The sequence below is a fragment of the Montipora foliosa genome, chromosome 10 (genome assembly GCF_036669935.1).
Source record: "Montipora foliosa isolate CH-2021 chromosome 10, ASM3666993v2, whole genome shotgun sequence".
Classification (NCBI taxonomy): domain Eukaryota; kingdom Metazoa; phylum Cnidaria; class Anthozoa; order Scleractinia; family Acroporidae; genus Montipora; species Montipora foliosa.
In genome coordinates, this window is record NC_090878.1 from 26485036 (window position 1) to 26505035 (window position 20000).

The 20000-nt window shown below is 38.3% G+C and overlaps 1 protein-coding gene across 1 annotated transcript in view; it reads right to left on the reverse strand.

The window, feature by feature from the left end:
- LOC137973471 (transitional endoplasmic reticulum ATPase) overlaps nucleotides 1-20000 on the reverse strand; it is a 52369-nt gene that overhangs the window by 5518 nt on the left and 26851 nt on the right. The window contains exons 14-24 of the mRNA XM_068820298.1: nucleotides 19924-20000; nucleotides 18125-18237; nucleotides 10204-10275; nucleotides 9095-9187; nucleotides 6825-7160; nucleotides 6179-6263; nucleotides 5532-5625; nucleotides 5156-5234; nucleotides 5011-5061; nucleotides 2263-2337; nucleotides 1912-1995 (exon numbers count right to left, since the gene is read on the reverse strand). The exon at nucleotides 19924-20000 is cut by the window's right edge and continues 59 nt beyond it. Of these exons, the coding sequence (XP_068676399.1) occupies nucleotides 1912-1995; nucleotides 2263-2337; nucleotides 5011-5061; nucleotides 5156-5234; nucleotides 5532-5625; nucleotides 6179-6263; nucleotides 6825-7160; nucleotides 9095-9187; nucleotides 10204-10275; nucleotides 18125-18237; nucleotides 19924-20000 (1159 nt within the window). The remainder of the gene's footprint in view (nucleotides 1-1911; nucleotides 1996-2262; nucleotides 2338-5010; nucleotides 5062-5155; nucleotides 5235-5531; nucleotides 5626-6178; nucleotides 6264-6824; nucleotides 7161-9094; nucleotides 9188-10203; nucleotides 10276-18124; nucleotides 18238-19923) is intronic.

A 20000-nucleotide genomic window follows, 5' to 3' on the forward strand; every position in this document is an offset into this window, starting at 1 on the left:
GCGGGGTTAGTTTTAGGATGGGAGACCAAAACAATAAACCCCTCACAAAAAACAGAAACATCTGACCGAAAATACTATTACCGCTAACAAATGCGAACTCAGCAAGGTACAGATTTTGTTAGCTTGCTTTATGCAAAACAAATATTGATGAAAAAGCAAATAACTATTGATACACAGTTTTCAGAAAGAGCAGAAGGAAGTTTCCCGGACGGTCGATCGAGAATAAAATATTTACGACATGAAAACAACATTAATTTTGAACCGTGAATATAGAAGATAAAAAGTTACGATCAGCGACAAAGATTTTGGGAGATTTTTGCTACGTTCAAGTAAATTGCAAAATCGAAAGTGACATGGCCGGAATTCAGCGGGCGCCGTGATTTTGACAGTGAAATGAGCGAAGTGAAAACAAAGATCACAATCGCCCAACTCTTGTTTATGCAAAGTCAAAATTTACTCTCCAAGACGCGTACGATGTTATTATCACCAGGTAATTCCATCATTTTGGCAATAGCAGCTACTTTTTTATTCATCTGCGTCACAAGTTTTCACTGATTTTGGGGCTCATTTTGTTTTAAGAATTCCCTTTTCAGTCATTATTTATCCCAATACTAATAAATGCTGATTGACATGGTTGCTTTATTTTGCTCATATTTAATTTATATATTGCTTTTATGCATGTGTGTGTGTGTACTGTGTGTTTTATTCTTTTGTATCCACTTAATTAATTAGGTAATTTTTATATGTTTCCAACTGTTAGGGCAAGGTATTAGTTTAACTATTTTTGCCCTTTTCTCATTAAGTCTTCATTGTACTTCTCTGTAAACCTGTTTATGTTTGAGAGAATAAACTGTCTGTCTGTCTGTCTGTCAAACTCAAGCACGCTTTCAACAGGCCTGTGAACCCTTCCTGCTTACAGAGCAATACTAAAAAACTTCTCCCATATCACATTTCAACCTTAAGCTCGAAAATTCAATACACAACATGATATTATAATTCACAAAGGCAGAAAATACCACAGAATCCTTTTCCAGCGAAAATTTTATTGAAACAAACAACATATTTGCTCTTAGAGGCGAAAACCTCTTCCTATTTCATTGCGTGCGTGAAGACAAGCAACTCAATTGTGTCAAATTACCATGTAGACTTTGATTTCGTCTCGACGGGCGATAGCTTGTTGTCGAAGTCCAGTACTCGTCGCTTTTGAGATTCATGCCTAGTTTATCCAACTGACTTTCCATTATTGAGCTCCATAAGGGTATATTTTGTTTAAGGATCCACTAAAACGCCATTCGCGTTGCATGACTTTCGACGCCATTGCAGGCTAAGTTAATGATTCTACTGTGTCCACCAGAGAAATCTACGCAGTTCCACTACCCTCTCGATCCTAAGAAAATACGCGCAGAAGGCTCTATACACAAAGACACCACTTACCAGGGAAGTGACAGGCAAGACTTTTACCGACACGGAAAAAAAAATAATAAAAAAAATAAAAAAAATAAAACAAACAAACTAAACGGAGACCTCGACTGGGTTTGCCCATAGGCAACCCAGTAAAAAATCGTGTTTGGACCTAGAAGCGATCACTAACAAATTGAAAAATGTGAGTCGAATGGGAGGAACTTAACACTTTGTACAAAGGAATGGAGGAGACAACGGACTGAATCCAACGATCATGACAAAGTACCTAACAAATTTTCATGATCATGATGATGAACATGTAATCATAGTTTTCGTCCTGCCATTAATTAATAAAGCTAAACCAAAAAGACACTCGTCTTACAGGTCCATGCAGTCTGAAATTTTAGTTGAGCTTATCTAAGCGAAACTGGAATCAATAGCATGTCATTACCTATGCCAATTGCATCCACCATTAACAAGAGGAACCGAAGCTGAAAATTGGCAACTTACCATGTCCAAGTCTGGGTTTTCCTGTCGCTCCCTGTCTCGCCGAATTTCAGTCTCGATTGACTCTCTGATGGCCAGCTTACAAGCCTAAAAGACGCACATTTAATAAGAATCAGGAAAATTCTTCTGACAAAACTGCAAATGTTTGTCCAACTTCTTGAGGAAAAGAACAACAACAAGGAACGTGACATCAGACAAGAATTGTGAGGCTGCCTCTACAACACACAAAAGGATGGTTGCTATGGCTGCACCAACCCTTTAATCTCTCATTTAGTACCCTCCATGGTCGCATAATCTCAAAACGTACAAAAGACTCAACGAAACGCCAACATTTTGTTGTTGAACCGTCCTTACCCTTTGGCAAATCTCTGTAAGATCAGCACCACTGAACCCGTGAGTAACCTTGGCAACATAATCCAGATCCACATCCTGCAAAAAATATAAGGAAAAGTTTAAATTACTTGCCATACAAATTATTATATTACAAACGAACTCTAAACAGCTTCTCTTGTTACACAAGACTTATTCACATGCATTTTTGTTTCCGAGGTGGGATCACAGTTAACAAAACCTGTTATATGCGACTAATTCATTGTGAGTTTATCACTGATTTGGAGGCCTCCTTCAAATCAAGGAATCAAACCCCGTTCTTGTGTGGCATTTTCCTCCACTTTGACAGCACCGGCGATATTTCTTTCTTTCTTTATTTGTTTACGAGAGCCAAGTGTTTGTCACGTGGTCACTATTGGAAAGAGAGAGGACCCTGGGAATGAGTGTTTGTGTGTGGCGGCCATTGCTCTTCTCGGCAGTTGTCATTTGCCGAAATTCGACTTGTTTTCTCGGTGCGATTAACTTACAAGGTAAGGAGAAGTCGTATAAACGAAGAAAAGTTGAGTTAAGTACTTGTAAACACTTTGAAATAAATTTGAGTTTTTGTTTCTGTCAAACAAAACGAGTTAAGTTTGAAAATATGTTACTTAATAAGTTTTACAACCCTTCAACTTACATTTATTGTGAGCTTTCACAGAGCAAAACTGACAATTTATGTTTAGATATTTCTGGATTTGTCGTAGTTCTTAGTTTTGGAGATTCGGAGGGCGTAGATTAGGTCTTAAGACCTAATTTTAAACCACGCGCTGCTGGGTATTTATTTCAGTGCGTAAACACCCACTTTCTGTTTGCATATGCAAGAAATTCTTGGATGAATATGGAAGAATCGTACAAAATTCCTTTTCTCGGACAGAACGATTGCACATAGATAGTATGTCATAAATTGCGTCGATACTATGAAAATCCCGCAAAAAATTTGCGCAGAAAATACAATTCTAGTAAATATTGTCTCGCCGCACAGTCTGCAACTGTCGGAAGAAAATTTATACTTGAATGATTTCATTACTTTCAACTCCCGTTTATTCCTACCAACATCCGAAGTTTCACGGACATATAATACAACATAATGACAAAGTCCAGTATTATCCTGTAGATTTACGATTACCAATTTGAGGTTCCCTTTTTTAACTACGATTTGTTGACAGGTTGCGTGACGGCGCCAGTTACAGCAGATTCGCAAGTTAAAAAACTAATGCATTCAAGCTTCCTGCCAAAAATTTTCACATTTACTGATAATGTTAAAACAGAGGTAGTCCTCTTTTTCCATTCGGAACGGAACAGTGGAAATTTCCTTACCACTTGCTAAATTTTCCAGTCCCTCATCAGCCGAAAACAATTGCAAATGGCAAGCGCCATCTCGTTGGGCTGGTTTGCTGATTTTGGAAAAACTGTTAACATTATTCACCGGTCATCCCAACAGGTTTATTCTGACAAATGGCAAGCACCCCTAATTTCCTCGAAACTTGAAGTGAAAACTTGTTTCTCCCCTAACCATTTTCTTTTCTGCAGCTTGGGGTTCTACGGAATCTTACAAAATGTATTACATTTACTGTAATGTTAATCATCAACATTTATTTGACTGAAATCCCACACAAGTACGCATTGCGGACCTATTTTTTAATCAGTGTTGGCACAGTCGAGGAAGCCTGTACTCTGTAAGCCTAACGTGTCCTTTAGCCTTCCTCGCCATTTGTTTCGTTTCGTAATTAGCTCTTGTTAACCGAGCAGGAGGTCTGTATGGGAGAATCTTGACCGAGGTCAAGATTCTCCCATACAGACTGACTAAGCTCGGTTAATAAGATGTTTATTATATGGCTAACAAGAACAATTTAATTCGTTTAATGTAACTGGTTTGTACTAACTGACATTTTGTTTACGAACGGCGATGAGTGGTAATCACCTGAACTTAATTCTGTCAAAGTTTGCTCGTCATCCTCTCTTTTGTCATCATGCTGTTTGGCACTTCCATAAATAAATATTGGTAGAAGAAAATACTCAATATTTTTGCATTTTATTTTGTATCTTTTCACCACAAAACATTACCGGTCTAGATGGGAAAATCTAGACGGCGGTCAATATCGATTTCAGCCAATCAAATTCGTGAACTTGGTAGTTTCCAGTCCTTGTGAGACAGAGCCATATAATAATAATTCGTAATAAACTTGTCATGATTCATTTGGTGGCAAATTAAAAAAAAAAATTTTGCGGTTTATCATTACAAGAATTGGATACGCCTGGCTTGCATAATACAAGTCAGCATTTCTTTACTTCCATTAATCATCAAAAAGGGAGCATGGATGATGTAGTGGTGAGAGCGCTCGCCTCCAACGAATATGGCCCGGGTTCGATTCCAAGACTTTAGTCAAATGTGTGTTGAGTTTGTTGGTTATCCTCTCTACACCGAGAGGTTTTCTCCGAGTACTTCGGTTTCCCCCTACGATTTGATATGAGTTGATTCGATTTCTGTCCAGTGTCCCAAATTAGTGCTCCAGGGCTAAATACAGTTGACACTTAAATAATGTTCATTATATTTACAGTGAGCTACAAGTACACTGTATGCAGCAAATCAAGGAAGTAAAGTACACGCGCAACTCAAATTTAAACAAAACGCGCGCTCATAGCAGTTTGTGACAAATTCAGATAAATTAATTCTCTCAAACTTACGTCTCACACTCGTTCAGGAGTGTAAGAATCTCATCCATCAAGACTCACCTTTGAAATTGGAGATTTCCTTAAACAAGCCTTTAGAATGGATACACGAGACTGAAACAAGACAGAACAGAGTAAGTGGACTCAAATCTTCCCTTGTGAAACTCAAACCTCTGTGATGTTTTGAGAATTTGACCCAACCACTCACCCCTTCATCAGGAAGTGGAATATATATCAGCTGGTCCAAACGACCAGGTCGCAAAATAGCAGGATCAATGATGTCTGGTCTGGAGAAAAAAAAAAGCAAACATTTTTTAACCATTATATGACTTGCCAACTTTGCAATTTTGATGGCAACGCCAATGCTAGGCAAGTAATTCGTGTAAACCATTGCAAAAAAAGGAATTTTCTCATACATCTTGTCTCGTACCACTGCGTTAGGCAATGTTTAGAGGACCTTCTGGTGCAGTAACACTAGTGTAACACGCATGGTGGAGCCTGTGATATTAATCAAGCGTTCTCAAGCAATACAATATGGTTTCAAAGTTATTGGACGTTATTGTTATTGAAGTTACTGAACAAACCTGTTTGTGGCTCCGATGATGAAAACATTTTTCTTGACATTCATTCCATCCATCTCTGTCAGCACCTGGTTAATCACACGATCCGCTGCTCCACCTGCAAACAAGTTACGTAAGATCTCATTCGAGAATCTAAGTTTCCCACAGGAAATGTTTTTTTAACCTAATCTCGATCTGCTGTGCTATAGCGCCTTACACTTCGAGGAAAGCTCCGAAAATGGAAAAAACGGAGAGAAATATAGAGGAAATGGAAAAAAAATTGCAAGCTAAAAAAAAAAAAAAACAAGTTGGGAATGGGTTTCTCAAAACCCCCAAAACTACTCGTATTTTAATCTACTCCAAATATCTGAATTTAAAATTTGTCCAAAAAAACGAAGACATTTGCATGCATGAAACCGTGCAATAAACTTGCAATTATTCTTTTTTGGGGGCAAGGAATTTTTTTTGAGAGGCCGAGCTGTGAAGACTTGGGTCTGTTTTCGACCGTTGTTTCAGTTTGATAAAATGATCTGTTGCATTGCTGAAATTGCGAATGAAACACATGTACGACTTGTGCACCAAATTTCGGGCCGAGAAATAAGATTGCGATTAGTTGTTGTGCTGAAAAGTGAAAATTGTTTAAAAATTGAAGGCGCCTCAACTCCACTCACCTCCATCACCAACATTTCCTCCTCTTGCTTTGGCAATGGAATCCAACTCGTCGAAGAACAAAACACAAGGGGCTGCACTACGAGCCTGAATAGAGAACAAGGACTTTTGATCTTTCGACCTAACTAAGCAAACTATTCCTGTGAAAACTATTTTGGTTATTCTCACGATGGCAGCGAAGAAGTTTAATGTTCATTCCATGAAGTTTAATGCAAACCACAAAACTGCAGACGAGGTGGGTAGTTTAGGGTTCAAAGGTTGAGACTGCTTGTGCGTTCGAAATGAAGTCAACAGAACAGCTGTGTTATCCAAGGTAAGCAAATTAGGAAACTGCACCCATCTATGGACAAATGGCACAGTTATCTGTTCAAACTGACAAATATGCCGGAACGAATAACGAACGCAAACAAAAGCTCTTAAAACCTTAAACGTTTTTGTAACAATTTTAAAAGAAGGTTAATGAAGAAGCTCTTATTGGACAATTTTCTTGGAAAAAACAAAAACACTTTGAGATCATTTCAGTTCCACCTTGAGCTAAAGACAAGCTGAGAAAAATGACCAAGTGAAATGTATTACGGCTGTACGTATTGCTGAAGTACATTTACGTACGAATAACATGTACGTACAAGACAAACTCTTAAAGCTCACCTTGTCAAAGACGTCTCTGACATTGGCCTCTGACTCACCAAACCACATTGTAAGAAGCTCTGGGCCTTTAATGGAAATAAAGTTGGCCTGGCATTCGTTAGCAATAGCCTTGGCAAGCAATGTCTTACCACAACCAGGAGGACCATAGAACAGCACACCTTTGGACGGAGTCATACCAAACTTGAGGAACTTGTCTGGGTGTTCCACTGGGTATTGAACTAATTCCTGTAGTTCCCGCTTGACATTCTCCAATCCACCAATATCATCCCATGTAGTGGTTGGTACCTCGACCACTGTCTCACGTAGAGCTGATGGATTGGAGACTCCCATGGCATACTGAAACCAAACAGAAAGGAGATACTGTCACGTGTCCAAGGGTTGTTATTTCCTGTAGTATCATAATGGACAAAGTGGGCAATGATCTATAGCATAAAATTAATGCCACATTGAGAAGTTGCATGATAAACATGTTTACAGGAAAATTAATGACCATACTCGCTGTCAGTTTTATCTGCTGAAACGATGGCATACCACCTTTAAGGTGGTAATTCAAATTTGATAAATGCCGAAACATTAAATTGCGATTGTGTTCAAGCGTTTGATTTGTTGTTTTTCTTAATTATACAAAAACTGTATTGCATTAAACAAACAAAAAACGAATCAAACAATATAGTTTGATTTGTTGCTTACAACAATTCAGAGGTTTCTAAAGCATAATCAGCCTGTAAATGGTTGCCTGACCCAAATAAACCACTTAACCCTAACCCTAAGCTCTACACAAGCAACTAATTTATTACCCAATTTGCTACAGTGGACGTGGTACAAATTGTTAAGTGCTTGCACTCCAGAAAGGCTCACCAAGGACTGCAGCAATACTGAATAGCAAAATACTGGAGAAAATAACCAAGGAGTTTCTCTCTGTTCCTTCCTTGCACAAACGCATTAACAAATTTACCTACTTATTTAGAAAATGGATTACAGCTGAAGGTGAAAAAGGGTAGCCACTATTTACGAGGGTCAATTTGTTTTGTTTGGGTATCGCCCCTATGTTTACATCCTGTGTTAAATTGCTACATGAAGTTAAAACCAGTTCATTGGTCTTTCTGAGTTCTCCTTTGTTACATGAACTTGTTTTTCTTTAAACATAATGATGTACATGTAGCAACCTTGCAGTTTTTTAGAACATTCTCTGTCCAAAGGAAGCAAAATTCTGCACCAAGCACATAATACAATGCAATGCAATTTAAAAAACAGCAGTGATCCTCATACTTATTTGGCGCATTTGAGTAGGAAAAAAAATCAGGTGGCTTCAATATGACCACTGTGAAGGTGGTGCAATGCTCTACCGATTGAGCTACATGTGCATACATGTACTGCATGAAGCCATTCAGCTGTGAGCCAGTCAAATGTACACATAAGAACTGCAAATAATTATACATATTAATGTTCTGCAAAATACATTGCCAATTACTGTAATACATAAATAACTATCTGCTGAACCTGCAAAAAGTAATGGTAACAGAGAAAATTTATACTAAGTTCCAAAAATCAATGCAGATCAGCATGTTGATTTTCCAAAGAAGTGAGCCTGCACAAAAATGCATAATTATGCTATTGGCAGGAGATTGTACTTTGGAAGTCTCATTTACACACTTGTTTAGCAAGGGCATTGTTCACTAGGTTTGCCTAAAACCAAGAATCTGGAAACTGAATCCAGAATCCGGAATAAGAACCTGAACCAGTAACTTAAAATGCGTTTTGTATCATGTCTGTTTTTTTTTCCTGTTCACCAGTAGTTGTGGCTGCAATCAAACATCTATAATACTCAAGGAGGACTACTTACCTCACATTCCATGTTGCTCTGAACCGACATTATGACGAAAGAGAAGGCAAAAAATCATGCTTCTTTTCTTGCAGCCACTATGAAGTGAGCGAGATTCTATTGGCCACCTTTTGCCTTGATTGACATTATTATTGCAGCACCCACCTTTGACTGGTATCATTGAAAGGAAAGGCGCCTTGAAAAATTATACTGAGGTTGGGGTATAAAATGTCTCCTAAAATTTTAAATTCTAAAGGAAAAATGCTGTGAAAAGTGCAAAGTGCTGTTGGATTACGATTTCGTTCAACTTATAATAATATTATAAGAAAACATACAAACAAGATGCTTTATCAAATTTGATAGTAATTTTAGCCTTTGCCCAACTTTCACTGTTACTGATTTCTTATTCTGGATTCCGGATTTTAGGCAAACCTGTGTTCACTCTTACCCTAAAATTATCCATAGAAACAGCTAACGAGTCCAGGACTTCAGCATCTATTTGCTCATCTTCCAAGTCAATTAAATCCATTTTCTCACGAATCTATGGAAGCAAAATGACTACATTACACACTTACTCTCCAAGTTTTCAAGAATAAGTGATCAATCAGTGATTATCTTCATAATTTATGATTACCATAATCCTTAACACAAAGTCAGCACAGTCATAAAATACATGGCTGGTCAATGTTTTGTTTTGCCTCTTGAGCAAGGTTTAAAATTTCAGTTATCATTCTATATCTGTACTTTCAAGTTTGCTCAGCCTCTGTTCAACAAAGCCATTTAGAAGTGGATGCAAAATTCCCCTGCATGCTTGCCCTTCGTACACAATTGATGAATTACTTTTTTAACCTTGAAGCAACCATCATTGCGTGACATATCAGCCAGGCACCACCCTTCACTCGGGAGAAATTTTTGACAACTGAAATTATAAAGGCCACTAATAGGAGGATAATTTAGCTGCATAATTTCACAGAGGAAAGTGAAAGTTTTTTAATCCCCAATGCTTGGTGACGTTTTACAAAATGACAAACACATTGCTTTGCTGGATACAAAAATGAAAGCAACAATAATGAAAGTATACTGTAGGGGACTTAATATTCTATTGTGTTGTCACCTGCCTTTATTGGCAAATTGATTAAATAAATAAAAATAAATAATAAAATAAATAAGTATCTGCAAAATTTGGCAATTTTACAATTGCATACAGGGGTTATAACATGATCGACTGATGTAATCAATACATTGGATATTACAAGACTTCACATTTACATAGGTTATAGTTGATTAGAGGACTAAACCTTTTTTAATTTGTAGCTGTATAGGAGAAGTTATCATCTTCATGTGCCAAAAGTACAGTGTTTTCAAGTTGGGGCGTAATTGTCAGGGTGGAGGGTATTTATCTTCAGAAAAATGCCATTACCTGTACTCTGCAATCCCTAATGTAAAATTTTATTAGAATTATTAGGCTGTAAGTCAATGAAGAAAAGACACACCATTCCTCAGTGCAGTGCACCATAAAAAGGCAAATTAATTAGTAACTACAAAGTAAACACTTGCCTGCTGAAGAGCAGCCTCTGAACAGAGTGAAGCAACATCTGAACCAACATAACCATGAGTTTCAGCAGCAATCTACGGAGACAAAAAAATTGATGCAAACTTCTGTAGCTGCTTTCAATCTTATATGTAAGACATCTTCCCCCAGCTATTGTCATAAATGAACTGAAATCGTGATATAGGTTGACTGCTATGACCACAAGGTAAAGCTGCTGACACCTTACTTCGTAAATTATTAAACAATATCAAAGTACTCCTTTTCACCAGATTTTTATTCTGTAAAGCATTTTGAAATATTTTGTTGTATTTTCAGGTTTTTCACATAGAATTCCAGGAAAGATTAAAACACCATTTACTATTTGGAAATATCTGCATTTGTACCGGAGAAATTTAAGTTTGAAAAATGTGTAAATTATGCAAATGAGAAGACTGATGACGTCATTCACTCAACCCACTATAACATCAAGAATACCATAAAACCTGCAGATAAGCTGCACCTTTTTTCCAAAAACCGCCGCTAGAAATCAGGGGTCCAGCTTATATGCGGGAACATTTAAAAAAGGTGTCATGAATTTCAACGCCAATTTCCGTTAACTGACACTTTTATGGAAAAGTATGTTAATGAATGTCACATAAATCTACAAGGGAGTACTGGTCATTGCTTTTGTAAGTTTGTTGGCTCTTAAAAAAGCCATTGTTCATGTTAGGTAAAGTCAGCTTACAGGCCTAGTGGCCTATTAGGCCGGAGCTTATCCCTGGTTTCTGTAGCATGAAGTGAATAGGTCGAGTATTTCTACTCCCCCCTGGATGGGATGCCAGTCCATCGCAGGGTTACCCCCAGCATTTCGCTGGTGCCCATTTACACACCTGGGTGGAGAGAGGCACTGAGAGAGTTAAGTGTCTTGCCCAAGAACACAACACAATGTCCCCGGCCAGGACCCGAACCCGGACCATTCGCCCTGAGGTCGAGCACACTAACCATGAGGCCACTGCGCCTCCCTGTTGTTCATGTAAGAGTAAGCTTCAATAGTACAGCGCATTACAGTTGTCGCCCCTAAAAGCGTTAAACTGTCATCGTTAACAGATCCTTTAAATTGCGGTGTATGGTCCCTTTTGTCCAACAGACACACTGCACGGAATTTCCATTCCCCTGAAAAACCTGTTTGCAGCTATTCTCGAGTATTCACGTGGTAGATTACCCAAAGTGGAAAGCAAAGTGGTGCATTTATATAGCGCCCTTATCACTAACGTCTCAAAGGCGCTTTACAATGATCAATTTACCCCCAGCGGACTGGAAGCATATACAGGCGCAAATTGCAGCCGCTTCTAAGCAGTCCATGCATGCTGGTACTCATTTCACCGACCTCGGAAGGATGGAAAGCTGAGTGAACTTTAGCGGGAAAGAAGGTCGCCAAATATTCCAGTCTCGGCAGAACCGGGAATGGAACCCGGGACCTTAGGGTTGGAAGGCAGAGATCTTACCACTGCGCCAACCCCTCCGCTCTTTAACCCACCAGCACCCACCATCAACTCTCTTTAACCCACTGTTTCTTCGCCGTTTAACACATTTGTCGAATAAATAGTCATGCCAACCACTGACGAACAAAATTGACTGAGATAGCTCCATTTATATACCGTAAAAAATGACGCCAGCCAACGCTTCCTCTACACAATGGACATCAAGTCCCTTTACACCGTGATCCCGTACAACCACAGTCTGGAAGCATTAAAATACTTCTTGAACAACCGCCCTGTTCTCGACCCACCCACGGAAACACTCACTCGTCTAGCGGAATTGGTGCTTACCCTGAACGCATTCTTGTTCAACAACGAATTCTACCATCAAGTGGGAGTGGTGGCCATGGGCAGCAAAATGGGCCCAAATTAGGCGTCTTTTTGTAGGAACAAATCGGTCAACAGTACCCTGGTACAGTACCTCTGCTACACAAGAGATACATCGACGATGTGGTAGGCATTGCGTCTTGTAGCCGCTTTGAACTTGAGGATTACATTGTGTTTGTCTCCAATTTTCATCCCCCTCTGCGATTCACACATACAATCTCTGAAACTGAACTACCTTTCCTGGATCTGACCAAGCCGACTTTCTAGACATGAGATGTGTCTCATCTTTAGTCTCGGGACATGCCAGCCGCGCGACCTCAAGGCTGATTTTCAGTTCATTTGAAGTTCGTGTGTGCGTGCACAACACAACTTTCAAATTTTAAATCAAATACCAGGAAGCGTGGCTTAAAACATTAACAAACATTCCACTGATGAAGGGCACAGTCCCGAAACGTCTGGACATTTGTTAAGATTTTGGCACTTTCAGCAACATTCTCAACTTTTATTTTCTTAAAATAATTAAGACACTGTTACATTAGGCAATGTTTCATGCAGCTTATCATGCTGCTTCCAGTGTCCAGTTTTTCATTTTCACGTCCGATCTAATGCCTGGTTACTAAGCTTTGAATGTTCTGTACACATTCTTGTTGTAACATAAAAATCTTTACAAAAAACTGTGTTGAATAAAGAAATTCCTGTCAACAAATACCAGAAAAAGATCAATCATATGTCAAAGTTGGTAGAAACAATGTTCTTTACGTTGAAGTGCTAAAATTGTGGGCAGGACTTCAAAGTATTTTGAAGAGTGGATGATGAAAGACTTCTTAAGACTCTACTTTGGATTTCTTTTGATTTCTTTGAAAAACTCTTCCCCCAAAATTTGAACTGCTAAATTCAGGGTGCAGTTTACCTGTGGGTGCGACCTGCGGGTTTTTACGGTACATAAATGGAGCTATCTCAATCAATTTGCAGCAGAGACCATTGAAAGTTGGTAGACTAATACATAATGTAGTTCTACAGGCAACACATCTACAGCTATAAAGAAATTGGTTCCCATGGCAACTCACTCTTTTCCAGACCCCTCCAACCTGATTTCAATATTTTTGGTGATCTAGAAAAACATTTAAGGACGGTGCCTATTATTGTTATTGCGCACACGTTCTGCGCATCTCGAGATACTTGGATTTCCCATCGGTGATCCTTACTAATATAGCGATATTTTTGCGCGGTTTAAAATTATCTGGAGAAAGTAGATCTTGGTATATTCTCTTGGTATCCAAAAAGAAACTAGAGGGTAACCATGCACTTTTAAGAGATAATTAAGCTTCAATTTGAGAAAGAACACCATACATTGCTTTGTATTTAAAAGCTTTTTACCAATATTATTCAAGAATTATCTTTGAAAATGCATGGTTACGCCCAAACTTCTTTTTGGATTTCAATAACACTTGTTAAGATCTACAGTTCCTGCACAATCATAAACCGGGGCAAAAATATCTTTAATTAGTAGGCACCGTCCTTAACAAGCCCACAAACTTGACCTAACTAATCTATATGCTTGAAGGATTATACAGATGAGGCACCATTGGCACATATCAAAATAGAATGCCAAAGGTGGCCAGCAAAGCCTTTAATAACAGGGAGGTCTGGAACCCAGTATGTTGCCATGGTAACAAACTGGTATGTTCATCTTGTGGAGCATATCTACTAGAATCTCACTGCCAAGAATCAAGCATTTCTGAAACAAATTGGCTGAGATATCTTTTTTCATCATAGTTGATCAAAATTAGGCTGAATTTATAAAGTCATTACTTGACTAATTTGCATATTTTAAAAACTTGATTGCCTGTTTAAACAAAATGCAATAGCACTTTTTTCACTGCCAAAATGTTAAGTACTGTCCACTTACTAACAAATGAAAAATCACCTAAAATCCCTGAGACAACATGCCTAAATTAAGCGTTGAAGTTTTGGCCAACCATACAGGGACCCCAACTCTCAGAAATAAAATTGATGTCTAGAAACAGTGCAAGTTATTGGTAGTTTTATTCCTTAAATTACATGATTATTGTAAGCAATCACTAAACCACTTTGTTTTGTTCTCAATTTGAAAAACCTACACAGTTAAAGAGGAATTTGTCTCAGGCTCTAAACACAGGAAGCCCAAACCACCGGATTGCGTTGTCCAAAACCTACGATAGCTTATGTAATTGACTTTTTTCGTGTAATGAAATGTGAATTTCTTTTTCTCATGATATTTGTGGGTTTGTGTATGGAGGCATATCTATGACTAAATTCAATGATCAGTATTTGAAACAAAATCGTCCAAATCATAAATGTATCAATCCAAAGCTGAATGGCAACAAGCCGATTCTGCAAATGGCCATCACGGAAAGAGACAACGCAAAAAGCCATAATGCAAACAGCCATAACGCAAAAGGGCATAATGCAAAGAGGCATAAAGCAAATAGCCATAACGCAAATAGCCATAATGTAGAGAGGAATACCAGTAATGCAAAGAGGCATAATGCAAAGAGGCATAACGCAAAAAGGCATAACACAGAAAGGCATAACACAGAAAGGCATAACTCAGAAAGGCATAACTCAGAAAGGCATAATGCAAAGAGGCATAACACAAAAAGGCATAACGCAGAAAGGCATAACGCAGAAAGGCATAACACAAAAAGGGATAACGCAGAAAGGCATAACATAAAATAGCCATCACGCAAAGGCCCTTTGAAGAATGGAGACTAGCTGTGTACTCCGTAAATAATTTCAGCTGTAAAAAAAACGTCAATTGATAGTTCAGGGGATAGAAAAACTAATTGGTGAAACTTTTTCTTCCCGTTTAAGTTATGCCTCTGCGTTATGGCTCTGCGTTATACCTCATCGCGTTACTCTTTTTGTGCTATGACCATTTACGTTATGCATCTTTGCGTCATTCCTTCTTGCATGATGCCTACTTGCGTTATGCCAAGTCGCGTTATGGCTATTTGCGTGATGCCTATTTACGTTATGGCTGTTTGCGTTATGGCTATTTGTGTTATTCCTTTTTGCATTATGCCTCTTTCCGTAATGGCCATTTGCAGAATTGGCTTGTTGCCATGCAGCTTTGGATTGATGCATTCATGACTTGGACGCCTATAATTTCAAACACTGATCGTTAAATTTTGTCATAGATATACCTCCATATTTGTGGTTACAGATTATTATGAAACCTTCAATTCACAGTTTTGCTTTAACAAGCATGTCCTTGAGTGATTTACCCCTCTTGTATAATTGCATTACATCTACATCTACATCTACATCTACATCTACACGTCCCAGCACTCGCAAAGTCCTTTTGACTTATGGCTGTTTTTGCTTTGGTTGCCTCATACACCACAAGCCTTTTTAGAGTCATTATGTCAAACTGGCCACTTCTGCTGGAAAGAAGCTACAACACCGGGCACTTCATCCCCTACTCTTCTTGAATGGTGTGTGGGTTCTTTAACATCCTACGGAGAACTTATAAACATGGAAGATATTTGTGAGACGGGGCCTACGGGTTATAAACCTTATCTGAGAAGACTTAAAAGTCTAACCATTTGCAGATGTAATTACAAAGTCAGCACTTTCTCCTCAGTTATTTTTAAGACCCTGGGTGTTGATCTGGAGTCAAACTCAAAACCTCCCACATGACAGCCCCGATGCTCATACTTTCCAGCATTGGCTGGTTTACCATTTGCACAGCAGTAGTGCTTGAAGATTTGACACTTCTGGGTTGTATATTGTGACAAATGGTAGAATTTTCTTTCTGGTTCTGGCTTTTTGTTTAAGAGCCAACTGTCTTCCAGAAAACTTGACCTCATATAGGTCAGATAGAGTCTAGGAAAGTGATGTTTCAAGTAGCTTCCACGAGCAAGTAGCTTCCAAGGGCAACTGCTTGTTGGACTGGTGGTACCCACTGCAGTTAGATTTTACATGGAACGGATGTGGTTCCTTATCCTGCATTCATCTTGCAAAAACTTCAGTCACTCAAACGTTGACGTCTTAAGTTGTTTGAGAATAGACTCTTCCGTTTTCGTTGTCTTGGCTTGGGTTGCCATAATGTTCGTTTGTGTCACCTTTCATGTGTGCTTAGGTTTGGCCATGTTGTTCTTTGAGAGGTTGTTTCCTCTATAGATCTTTTTTTCAATTGCGTGCCTTGGTTCAAGTTGTGACACTGGAGGGTTCTCCTCTCCTTGTTCACAGGTTTATGCTGGACAATTCCAAAGCCTTTTATTTTCACTAATCCTACAGCCAGTAAGAAGAAACAACCCAGGAGCTCCGCTTTTAGACTTGGCTAAATCTATATGTTTATCTCTAACCACAAACCCACAATAATAATAATGTACCCCTCCTCCTCCCTCCCATCAATGTTGCATTTAGCGGTTGGTTTTTGCACTTGAACCCATAAACTTCAACATTGAAGGGGAGAGGAGGCAAATTACTGTCTGCTTTACAACATTAAATTTTGTGAGAATGTAATCCGGTGGTTTGGGCACTAGGCTTGGATAAATTCTGCCGGCAGAATTTCGAGCAGAACAAGCGATTTTTGAGGTGAGCATTCTGCCGGCAGAATTCACTACTTGCACAATCCCATAATACACCTCTATTACCCCCCAAAACGTTTGCATAACCATCGTTTGCAATTTCCCTGGGACATGAAAATGTCTCAAGAGAAGTTGAAAACAATGCCTACAGATTTTTGTAAAAGAGGTGTATTATGGCATTTGTGCAAGTAGTGAATAAGGGATTTTCGGGCAGAAAATCAGGGGCATTAATGATATGCATAACAGTTGCAAGAAAATTTAAAACTAAATAAAAAGCAAATGGCAAATACTTTGTGTTTGATTAATTATTTGACCTAAAGTAAGATAACTTACAATTTTGCTACGCATAACGAATACCTAACTAGTTTTTGGGGTTAGCCACAGGCTCCTTTCTATATTTTTGCCAAATTTTTTCGGATACTAAGCAGAATTCGAGCAGAATAAGGGTGTACGAGCAGAACTTCAAGCAGAATAGGCGATTTTACGAGCACTGCCGGCAAGCAAAAATAGCCATTTACGAGCAGAATTTATCCAAGCCTACTGGCCATCCGGGGGTTTGGGATTCCTGTGGTGAGAGCCTCAGACAAATTCCTCTTTTACTGTGCAGATTTTTCAACTTTAGAACAAAACAAAGCGATTAAGTGATTGCTTACAATAATTAAGTAATTTAAGGAATAAAACTACCAATAATTCACTGTTTCCAGACGTCAGTTTTCTTTCTGAGAGTGGGGATCCCTGGGTAATCGGCCAACAATTCTGCACTCAATTAAGGCATGTTCCAACACAGGGGAATTTTGGGTGATTTTTAATAGTAAGTGGACAGTATTTAACCTTTCAGCAGTGAAAAAAATTATGTTGCAATTTGTTTAAGCAACACCATCACACTGCCGTAGATTGAGTGGACTAAAAGAGATAATTGAAAATAGTAAACAGCATTCCTCTTCTAGCGCAGACTACCTGTTATGTCCTAAAATGGCTTAGAAAGGAAAGATGTGAATTTCGTCATAGCAGCACTTTAATTTACAGTTGGAATAACATTATTATTTACACCATAATTATCATAACATAACCAAGTAAATTATTATTTCAAAATAATATTTCACTTTTCAAAAATTAAAGACTCTCTACAACTAAATCAATAATTTATCCAAGTTCCCAAGAGTTTTACACACAGAAAACTATACAAATCCTTTAACCCTTTGACTCCTGAGCCAGCCTGAAGAGGCCATACTTAGTAATTTACTTGCCAATGGGTTAAGATGTTTAAACTAAACTAGTGGTAGTTTCCTTCAAGGCAAAGGCACATCAGTAAGATCACAGCTTGCATTTCTGTAATAGGGGTTGGAATTTCCTTGCAAATTGAAAAATTGCATTAAATTGTTTTAATTACATGTTCTCTTTAAAAGTTATTACGCAAATCAATCATGCACATCATGAACTGTTATTTAAAACAACCCAGAAATAACACCCAACAACATGTTCCTTATTCTGTACTCGTACATTCATACCTGTTCAAGGTCAACATCATCTCCTAATTTCATGTTCTTTGTGTGGATTCGTAAGATTTCTAATCGACCAGTTGCATCAGGTATACCAATGTCAACCTCCCTGTCAAAACGACCTGGAAAATTAAATGGAAACACTGGTTACTATGGTTGCCTATTTTCAAGACTTTCTCCAAACAGGATAAAAAATATAATCCTCATCTACATCCCCATACTGTAAAAGACACTTGAGAGTAGTAATAATATCATAAGATTGTTCTCTTACAAGAAAAATCAAAGAAAGACCTCTGACTTGTTATTCAGTGAGCACATAAAAGAATGTTCCAGTCCCTAGCTTGCCAAACCTCGTTCCATACCAACTTGCTTGATAGCAATGAGCATGAGTGTGATACTGGGAAGTAATCTCGTTAATTCATGTAGATGTCCACATTTTACTTGTCATTCATTTACACAAAGAAATTTTATTTTTAACAATTGCCAATTTTACCCATGAACACATTAAGCAATATTTCCTTGTCAAGGAAAACTTGCTCATGTACACAGGGTTTTAAACTTGTCACTTTAATAAACAATTCCAGTCACCTGACTAATGGTGCAGTTAAAGCAAACTTTAATGCAAATGAAGGTCACAGTGTCTAGTACTATGAAAACCACCGATCTGTGTCAGAGTGGGCCGGAATTACAGAGCAAATTGTAAATAGCTAAAATTCCTGAGAGGTGTTGCGTTCAATGACGCTATTCAGGCCAGGGAACCTTTCTTGCACTGAAGGTACATGTAACAGGGAGTCCACGGTTGCACTTGCAACCTCTTCGCTGGATAAGTTTTATAACATTTTTATTCATTTTCCCCAGGTATCACGGTTTTGTAGATGTATTATTCTTATGTTGTTGTGGTTTTTCCGGTACACCTTGACGGTGAATTTCATTGAAATGTTTAACTGCAGTCACTCAATAATTCGGGCCCATTCCACAGATCAGCGGTTTTCGTACATGTAGTAAGTAATAATTATTTTGTATTATAAAGTAATTGGAAAAGTACATGTAAAACTGTTAAAAGAAAATCATGCCCACATAAATTTTCAGATGCAACTGGAAGAAAAGAACTTCGTCCTTATTAGCATAATGATACGTGTACATGTAATTAATGCTGGAAAGTACATGTAATACCAGATTGTGCAATTTTGTGACAAAAATTGAAACTACAGTACTGTATATCTGTATTTCATTTCCAGTGGATTAACAAAACAAAATATGAGCCAGCAATACATGTCTATTAAGAAACCACTGAACATGGCAAATAATTGGGGTAATTGCATTGTGTATGTCACACCAAAAGTGAAGTATGCTGCAATGAATTTTTGCTCTATACCATCAGGCTAAAACAACATTCACAGTGCTCAAGAAAATAACTTTTGTCATTTCTTAATTATTTTATTTTAGCAAACCAAGCCACAGAGTGTCAACTGCTAGCACTTTATTTCATAATAGTGAAAGTCAAAACTAGTCGCAAATGAAATAGTTGCAAATGGAGAAAACTCAGTTGCAAATTGTGACTGTATTGCTCACAATTTCAAGCCCTGGTGGATGTGAAGTACAGTGTAAGCACTTTATACTACAATGGGCTATAATGGCTGTTAAAGCAGACCAAAACCAAACATTTCTGACCAACAACAAGGGCAATAAGGCAAGAAGCATTGGCAGAAATAACTTGTAATTTGCTTAACACAGGACAAAGCGAGTTATTTTCCACGTAAGTGAAAAGTAAGCACAAATGCCAAAGCGTCAAATTACAATGACCTCACCAAATCTGCGAAGGGCTGGATCCACGCTGTTGGGTCTATTCGTTGCAGCCATTACAATGACATGGGATCTTTGTTTT